Source organism: Taurulus bubalis, assembly GCF_910589615.1.
Source record: "Taurulus bubalis genome assembly, chromosome: 10".
NCBI lineage: Eukaryota > Metazoa > Chordata > Actinopteri > Perciformes > Cottidae > Taurulus > Taurulus bubalis.
This window is the reverse complement of record NC_136598.1, coordinates 9,431,028-9,440,859: the sequence shown is the minus strand read 5'-3', so window position 1 is coordinate 9,440,859 and position 9,832 is coordinate 9,431,028. Positions and strand designations below refer to the sequence as shown.

The 9,832-nt window shown below is 40.4% G+C and overlaps 3 protein-coding genes across 3 annotated transcripts; all 3 read right to left on the bottom strand.

The window, feature by feature from the left end:
• Positions 1 to 2,300: 2,300 nt before the first annotated feature.
• Positions 2,301 to 3,392, bottom strand: LOC306742625 (claudin-8-like; the record flags this gene model as incomplete). The annotated part of the gene is made up of 1 exon (XM_079225020.1): positions 2,301 to 3,392. One exon carries the CDS (start codon positions 3,390 to 3,392, stop codon positions 2,301 to 2,303), a length of 1,092 nt encoding a protein of 363 aa, XP_079081146.1.
• A 2,022-nt stretch (positions 3,393 to 5,414) lies between these two features.
• LOC306742629 (claudin-4-like) lies at positions 5,415 to 6,185 on the bottom strand (the record flags this gene model as incomplete). Its single annotated transcript, XM_079225024.1, has 1 exon — positions 5,415 to 6,185. One exon carries the CDS (start codon positions 6,183 to 6,185, stop codon positions 5,415 to 5,417), a length of 771 nt encoding a protein of 256 aa, XP_079081150.1.
• Positions 6,186 to 7,196: 1,011 nt separating this feature from the next.
• On the bottom strand, positions 7,197 to 8,594 carry LOC306742626 (claudin-8-like). The gene has a single exon (XM_079225021.1). It carries the CDS (start codon positions 8,555 to 8,557, stop codon positions 7,661 to 7,663), a length of 897 nt encoding a protein of 298 aa, XP_079081147.1. The 5' UTR covers positions 8,558 to 8,594; the 3' UTR covers positions 7,197 to 7,660.
• Positions 8,595 to 9,832: the final 1,238 nt, after the last annotated feature.

Sequence of the window (9,832 nt, the reverse complement as noted above, 5' to 3'; positions counted from 1 at the left end):
TCTTTCCAATGCTGTGCCTTTTTAGTGAATTAATTAATCAATCTTACATTATCCATACTTTCCCCTACATATACATAATTCCCATATTCAACTGTACATCGGTTGTTTATCATTATATTTCTCTATCTCAAAGGCTTTAGTCATGAAAATATACAATTTATGTTTTGTTCCCGTTGGACATTGATCATTCTATCATTTGAAAGCTTTTATTATGAAATGGAACATGCCTTGTTCCCCATCGCGCCCTTGCTGTCCTTGGCTGACTTGACATAGCTGAGCATCCCTCCCGTGCAGGCGCTCAATTGAGGGCAAAGCCAAGCTGCTAATCCGCAAACATGGATACGTCCTGAAGATTAACTTCAAATCTGGCAACATTCGACCTCGACAACGTCTTTGCTTTGCTACACCGAGGAATGATTAAATCTTTGCTCCAGTCCTGATAGAACCGCAAATCTAATCTTCAGACTGGTCTGTGGTGCCCCCTTGAAGATGAACTACCTCAAACTGTTTATTTGACACGGTCTCATTATAAAGTAAAGTAAAATGTTCATGTTACCTTAACCCACTTGAGTGGTTTGGGATGGAAGTTTTCTTGGTTGCTCACCTGCACTAATTAGCAAGTGGTGATGATGCTCAAAACTACTGCTCCCAAAGCAAGGCAGAAGCATCAGGGGTGTTTTATGGGTTTTGGGGATTAGTGTAATCTCAGTCCTTATTATTTTGTTCCCCAGAAATTAACAAAATTAGAGACTCATAGTTGAGAAAAAAATTTCTATGAGTGCAAGAACATCCTCAATTGGCAAAGCATGCTGTTCAATTTGAAGTCTCCACTGGAGATGTAAAAGATAGGTAGCCAATTAATTAAGTAGTGTACAGAATTGAACCATCTTGCTTTGAAATCACAAACCCAATTTTAGTAAAACTATGATTTTATAAAAAAAATTAAGAAACTCTACTATTGCTGTTGAAAGCAATATGTGCAATATGATATAATGCACTTACTCCACCGTGTGAAACAGCCCGTACCTTAAACTAGGTTCAAATGTATTCCCTTAATTAATATGAAGTTCCTCTGACTGGGAGAAGGCCTGTCCTCAGGGTTTAGGTCACTCATTACATTCTCTGGTGCCCTCTTGTGGTGACCGATGACAATGTTGAAGATTAGCTCAGGCCACCATGGTGTCAGCATAACTGCCAGGATGTTATAGCTTTTATCAAACAACAATCACAGCACATGGAGTGTTTTGCTGTTGACCCAAAGCAGATTCATATAAATTAAAACGGTTCACTAGCTGTGAATACTCATTCAGGCCGTCTCACTGTTTACAATCAAATATTTTTAAATAGTTTAAAAGAAATATGCTTTGAGTACATTATGACTGTCACACCAATACTAGGCTTTAAAACAACATCCATACAATACCACAATATATTTAGTGACATTTATTATTTTCCACAAAAAAATATCTCTGCCATTAATTTGTTTTGACTTACTTATTTCTATCCTGCAACACAGATCAGAATCAGAAGTGTTTATTGCCAAGAAGTTGAACATAAGAGGAATTTGACTCGGTGAAAGGTGCATAACAATAAACATAGATACAAATACAAATATAAATGGCTCATACTTGCCGCAAACATGGACACTATTCAGGGAACAATTTTGAACAGCTTGCTAATCCATCACAGGACTTATATAGAATATGGAATTTACCGGATCGGGACATATTTATAAAACTGCTGCTCCCTAGGGAAATACACAAAGCCCATTCAAAGCCACTAACCCCTAACCCTAAATTGCTAAGTGAACTCTACCTGCTTATTACTAAGTGTTTGTCAATAAACATTTTTAGTGCTAATACAAACTAGCTATCTACAAGTTTGTTATTTAATCATATACTTCAGCACTGCTTCTATTTGAGTACAAAGACATCTCGACAGTAAAATACAAAACATGCATTGAAACACATACAATGATAACCACAGAAAATGTAAAAACATGATGAACAGATGGTTACAAATATGCAAAACATAAGGCTACAATGTTCCAAAAAGATGATTTCTCATAAATCTCTCTATTTTGATAAGTATACAATATTACAAATACAAATTACAAAAAGTGTGTAAATAGTAGAAACAAAAGGAACATGTTTTTTTTACTCTGGGCATCAAGATAATCTAATACAAGCAGAATAAATATAATTGTACCTTTATCTTTAAATTAGCTTGCGATGAAAAACATATAGTGCTTTGAGTCTTTAATGTTTAAGCAGCAAAAAGAACTCACTCACAATTGTTGTTTATATGTATACACCACCACTGCTTGCACTGTGAGGCCCTGGTTGAATTTTTGATGCTGTATATCCTATGAAAACAGGAGTGTGTGGAACCGGATGAAAACTGGACTGGTAGGAGGCAGTAGGATCGCCGATATAAGCCTGTGAATATGGCGTGGCGTTTTGGCTTCTGTAAAAGGAGTTGTCTGGCGTATACAGGCTTCCAACATGGTTGGAGCTCCGCATTGAGGAATGGTGAGCCATACCTCCTTGATATACCAATGACGCATGTTCTGGCAGACCTGGGTTATAGACAACAGGAGGGTTGACTAGTGCTTGATCATTTGTCATAAATTGAGGAGTGTTTTGAAGTGGAGTCGCAAGTTGACGTCCAACATAGTGTTGGCTCTGCAGAGACGGATGGTATGCTGTAGATTGGAGGCTGGAGACACTTGAGATGGGATGATACCTCATTGGAGATGGCTTGCTGGGTGCTGGCTTGTAACTGAGCAAGTTGGCTGGGTGGTACACGTCGAATGAGCCTTTGTCTGAGGGTATACGGCGACAGACGAACAACATGGCAGATGCAAAAAGGAAGGCACCGGTCACCCAACCGATGTAGAGAGCCTCTCCTAGCTCCCTCCTCTGAGCATCAATTAGCAAAGGATTGTAAAAATCTCTAATGATGACATGACCTGTCCACGACACGGGGATAAAGACACAGATACAGGCCCCAAACTGCATACCACCGGCAACCATCAAGATAATGGTCTTAGCCCAATCATTATCCTGAATACAGGATATACAACGCATTCCTGCCAGAGCCACCAGGAGCCCCAGACCCGAGAGAGCCAGAGAACAGCACATCAGACCTCTGGCTGCCTGTAAGTCCGGGGGCAGGAACAGCAGGGAGTCATAGACCTTGCACTGCATCCTGATGTTGGCCTGTCTGTAGCAGTTCATCCACAAGCCTTCCCAGCGGGTTTCCATCACAATTATGTTTTCCCCAATGAAAGCTGTCACCTTCCACATGGGCATCCCTGTAGTAGCCGCCGCCCCGATCAGCCCAATCAGGCCGACACACATTGCGGCTATCTCTGAAACACCTTGAACCATTGTGCAGCCTTCAAGAAATAAGCTGTGTTCAAATTCAAAAAAAGGTTAGCTTGCGTAGACAATCAAATCTGATGCTTTAGTAAAAATATCTCAGCGACGGAGTCAGAGATGTGTCCAAGGCAGCGTCGATCTTCTCATCTGATGCAGTTGGTATAGTGTAAGAGGTAGTTTGTTATGGGAACAAGGCTTTGCTGTCACCTGGTTGGCTCAGGGCAATGGGGGTGAAAAGAACCTTTGCTTATTTTGTGTTTATGGTCCCTCTGGCTATAGTGGTATATCTGTGCCATCAGCTTCATCAGCAGTAAAGCAATATGTCAGACGCAGCTAACAACGTCAGACATTTTTACCAGTTGCCGTGTTTTTATTCTCCATAATTATATGTGATAGAAATTCAGAAGCAAACAATTTAATGTAGCACATCAGCTCCTGCAGTACTACTGCTGTCCACAGAGGAGCATAAATAACATTCAAGATGAGTATACAGAGGGAACTCACATCACACAGTCCAAACACAATTATTCATTGTTAAGTACCAGAAATATGGTTTTATGAATTAGAAGTTCAAATATACCATATTTGTATAACTCAAGGGTTGTTGAGAAGACATACATAGACAAACAGGTTGTTCATTTTGATTTAACATTAAGCAACAATGGAGAAAGACAACATTGTCATTACATCCCCAAATATTTTCAGTATGAGACATCAATGAAATGATTTGTACTTTTACTGTCATCACATACATTGCATAAGGAATTGAGAGTCTCCAGATTTTGAACTCACTGGAAAATGAAATGAGTTGACCAAATAGTTCAAAAGCTAATATACTTCACTGAGCAGAGACAGAACTGTTCTTTAATTGCATAAATATATGGAGTCGGATCAACCCAGGAGTGAACTAAATAACTTTTGGTCTAAAACTCTGTATTCAAAGTGACTTGCAAATTCTTATCACATGATCATGCCGCCAGGTTGTCCCTGTCTTCCTCACAAACACTAAGGTAGATGTCCACACCTTTAACAAGCAGTCTTAAACCTGCATCCCATGTTTACTTAGCCATTTGTTCAGTTATATTAGTTCCTAAGAGCTCCAGGGCATCATACCAAACTGAAACAAACACATATAATTGTGTTCCAAAAGAATGGACACACACAAAAGTATTTTTATCTGTTTTTGTTTCTTACTGTTATGTCATCTCTCTTGTTTATTTGTACCATGTAAAGTGCCTAGCGTACCTTTTTAAAACACTAAACAAATAAAATGTATTACTATTATTATTATTACAAAATGTTTTTCATTTTAAAAACACATGTTTGTGAATTTCCAACCCAATCACTCATCAATTTAGCATTTGCTGCTATACCTGTAACTGTTTGATCCAGTATCTAATACTGGTCAAAACGGTTTTTTTAAAGCAGAACAATATGAGTACTGTGTGTATTTGAGGGGGATTGGTGCTGCAAGGTTCTTTTTTTTTTACCACACAGGTATGTGCTCAGGCACAGCTAATGTTGAAGGAAATTGGGTTGAGTATAAACTGTCTGTGTTACTACATAGTTCAGTCATGTGTGCCAACAACAACAAATAGCATTTAACAGTTAACACAAATACTCATGCGTCACTTTACTCATTGGTTAAAGGATACATGAATTGTTATATTAAGCATAGGCATACAAAATTGGTAACCTAAAATAATAAAAAAATAAGGCTGTCAGTATCAAATGTGATATACAACACAGTAATGGAAATGATGTATTTGCGTACCCAGTCTGGATTATAATTAATATCACAATTCTGTAATCATTATTATATATCCTTTAATGTGGGTGATTTAAAACAGACGGATTTGACTCATTTTGTATTCACAGTATTTATTGAAATGTGTTGTTTTTTTTACCTTTTTAAAATGTGAAATGTGTCATAGATTGCACTGCCAAGCAAAGCCTTATTAAAATAGAAATTCCCTTGCATATATTGAACATGTGAACTGTGATAATCATTACCTCAGTCAGTTTAGATGTTCAGAGATAAGCCACCCCGCTGCGTACAGAGGGGTATCTGGAATGGTAGCTGTAGTTAGTTGATGGGTGCCTTGACAGCACTGGCTGCAACTGGGGTTCTGGTTGGGGAATTAGCACCAGCCGTTGAGGCTGCAGGGGCTGTGGAGGGTAAGTCATGTAGTCGGAGTTCCTTGAGTACACGTACCTCTCTGAACCTTTGTCTTCGGCCATCAGATTACAACAAAGAAACATGCATCCTCCAACAAAGAAGAACGCAGAGGACACCCAGCCGATGTAAAGAGCCTCACCGAGCTCCCTTCGCTGAGCATCTATGATCAAGGGGTTGTAGAAGTCCCTGATGATGACGTGACCTGTCCAGGACACTGGGATAAGGATGCAGATGCAAGCCATTAAGATCATGATTCCTGCAATGATGAGGACCAGCCGCTTGGCCCGATCATTGTTTTCGATACATGACGTGCACTGCAGCCCCAGCAAAGCGATCAGCAAACCGAGGCCACCCAACGCCAGAGCGCAGCACATGAGCCCCCGGGCCGCCTGTAGATCAGGGGGCAGGGCCAGGAGAGAGTCGTATACCTTACACTGCATCCTGATGTTAGCCTGCCGATAGCAATTCATCCACAGACCCTCATAGCGGGTTTCAAAAACAATGATGTTCTCGCCAATGAAAGCTGTGACTCGCCACATCGGCATCCCAGTGCTTGCGGCCGTCCCGATCAGCCCAATCAAGGTCAATATCAGACCAACTAGCTCCAGTCCTGAGTTGGCCATTGTGTCCTCCTCTTATCCTTCCAAACTCATATGTATATTAATGTGCCGACACACTGTGACTATAGTAGGAAGCAGTACATGGATTTACCTTGTATCCCAGTGGAGGAGGAGCAGGTTGATATTCACCTGTACAGCCTCCTCCCTGTGGACAGCACACTAGAATGGGAGGGGTGGGAATCGCGACCGGTTGCTAAGAAACTGTATCCCCAGGCCTTTTTTTTTCTTTGTACACCTACCTCAGGAGCTGCTGTAAGCTGCCACTTTGTTTATTCAGAAGTCTCGATTTACATTCTCAGATCACACTTTACAAGAAAGCTTTAGAAATAAAAAAATAGGGTGTTGTGCACAAATGCATGGGGGTTATTTAGAAAGAGATATTCTTTATGTTAATGTATTACCATATCAAAGACATGAATCACTCAGAATGCTCAGAATTGTCTTTTTGTTGTTTGAACTTAAAATCGTTCACCACTGTGGTGTCCTTTATGTTACAAGCAATTACTAAAAAAATACAACCGTAATGACACGGTAGATAAAATATATTTGCAAAAAAAGCATTTAGAAGCTCGTCATAATTGTTTGCACTTGCGTGTATGTCATGGGGTTATTACTTGTGTACCCATGTGTCACTGTCTGTATCGGATTTCTTGTTTCAGTTTCATGTGTCTGTGCTCAGAAAAATGCTGGCAGTTGAATCTCTGGCTTGGTTGACATGAAATCTCTGGGCGGGTTAGAATTGTGGGTGGACAGGAGTGATCCGTCTGGTTTTACCAGTTTAGGCACATTTCCACTGACAACAATGGAGACAACATAACAACTTACCTTACACACCCGTGAGCTAAACAGCAGCAGTTTCAGGAGGACATTTTGAATCCGAGGCAAACTTGAGAGCTTTTGGCAGGAAATGAGACACTGACTGTCGTGTAAGAAATTCACCCTTACTTCTTGAATTGTGCCTCTCTTAAGTAGGCAATAGAAAAAAAAACACACAAAACGCTACATTATTTTTTCCTCAACATTACCCCTTTATTGGAAACCACAATTGACCTTATATTTAGGCCAGAATTTTTTTAAAGAGTATGTACATTTACAACAAAAACTCAATATAATAATAAACACAAATTATCTGGAGGTATATTATATGAAAAAGGCTGAGTGCATTATTTGTCTCAAAGAGCATGTCTGTAGTGATATCAAGAACTATTAATGCAGGTTAAAAATACTTCTGAATGACTGATATCATTTAGTGTAAACTAAGCATATGGAAACACACACAGTTCATAATGATCAAAACATTAGTAGTTCCATAACACATTTCAATCTGCAATACACTTGGCCATCTTTAAGAAAGTAAGGAAAAATGTGGCCATTTCCAGTGACGACCTTTGGGCATGTTAGTACATTCAAATGTGCCAAATCTTGGCAAGTAAACAAAAAAGGGAGTCCAAAATTGTCTCTGTGTTAGATTTCCTTCGCTAGTACTGACTTGGTGTGTATGCTACAGACCCTGGTGGGGGTGCTGAGTAGGTGGGCTGATAGGTGTACGATGGCTGGTACGATGGCTGGTACGATGGCTGGTACGATGGCTGGTATGTGTATCCTGGTTGGTAGAGATTAATGTTGGGGTTGTACACAATCCTTTCATCTGACTCCTGGGTGCGGGGAGCATGACGGCACAGCAGGATCACTCCGGCAGTGAAAAGCAAAGCTGAGGTCACCCAGCCGATGTAAAGAGCCTCCCCAAGCTCCCTGCGCTGGGCATCAATCAGCAGAGGGTTGTAGAAGTCCCTGATGATGACATGGCCGGTCCAGGACACGGGGATTATGGTAGTGAGACAGGCCAGGAGGAACAGACAGCCTCCAGCGACAAGAACAACATGCTTGGTGCGAGCCCGATGGTCCACCACTTTGGTACACTTCATCCCCACTGCTGAAACGACGAGAGCAAAGACGCTGAGGGCCACAGAGCTGCACATCAAACCCCTGGCAGCCTGAAGGTCTGGCGGCAGAAACAGCAGGGAATCATACACCTTGCACTGCATCCTGATGTTGGCTTGTCTGTAGCAGTTCATCCACAAACCCTCCCAGCGGGTCTCCATGACAATGATGTTCTCCTCAATGAAGGCTGTTACCTTCCACATCGGCAGGCCTGTCACGGCTGCCACTCCGATTAATCCGATGAAGCCGATGATGAGGGCCACTACTTCACAGCAGATGGCGTCCTGGCGGTCCTTCTTCTCAACTCTCTTTTTTTCCTCATATTCAGACTCCTGATATTCTGCATACGTCTTGGCCTGCTTCTCGCTGTAGTAAGAGCCTGCGTAAGATTGGGGTGGCTTGGTGTAGCCACTGTAAGCAGTGTAAGAGGCCATTGTGGCAGTCACACAGAGAGCCGATGATTGCCCTCTCCAAGCTCTAGAAACCAATCTGAGGTGACGAGCAAGTCAAGGAACTTATACACCCACAAAAAAAATGCCCAGGGTGCAATGCAACCTTACTGGTTGAACTGCATTACAGACACATACGTGCATGAGGACAGGGAAGAGAGTGCTTCTTGTTTTGAATGAATTACAACTGCCACCACTAACAATCAACCATTTGGTCTTGTGATTAAGAACACTTAATCAAAAACTAAATGAATCACTTTATAAAGTCACAGTTGATCAAAGCATGTTTCATCTCTTTTAAAGTTTAGCCATGAGACATGTCAACACAGTTCCAATACTACACAGAACAATGTTTTTTATTTTAAACTAAATAAAACATTTAGACAGTAAACAAGATAGCTAAAACTGTACTTTATAAACATGAAAAATATACAATATCTCGGCTGTTTCTAGTTGGAACTTTAAAGCTAAAAATGTAGTAATCAAATGTGTGGTCTTGTTTACCTCCTGAAACTAATAGTTAATCAATTAAGATGAGTAGTTTTGGATACACAGTAATATGTGAAACCAGAAAACTACACATTGTCTCCCTTATTATGTCGCTGTTGTCCATCTCAAACCAAAAGCTAATCGGGTGGTCACGGATGTCCAAATGTCTCCTCATTCATATGTAAACGGAGCTGATAAAAAGGTGTTGAGCACAGAAACTTGAGTCGGATTGGTTTCATTGTAACACAGTAGTTGTCTGTTTGCCAGCAGTTCTCACCTTGTCATCGCCACACAGAAGTCTCTCTGCAATCTGAAACATTTAACCAGTGTGTGTTTGTAGATCATTTGTGCATGCACTGAATGACTATTTACTATTCAGCTGCATTTAATTTGTATTATTATTATTATTATTATTGTCGTTACAGTCAAACTGAGTGTCAACTCAAATGCTAGGATGCTATAGAAAAAATAAATCACAATCAAGCAAGCAAATATTGAATTTCATATTTTTTGACTGTTTACTGTCTGTTGACAAGGTCAATGCGACTACTTTGCCATAAGTTACTACCAAATCAAAAGGATCATGAACGGAATGAATTAAGCAGTTAAGTGACAGTTGATAAACTAAACTGCACTAAACAATGGCATGACGGTACAGAATTGCAAAACCAATTGTTAGTGATTACATTAATAAGCATGTCCAAGTACGAATAGTTTTATATGTACAACTATCACTCAAAAATGTTAGTAATGTGAAGGATTTGAAAATGT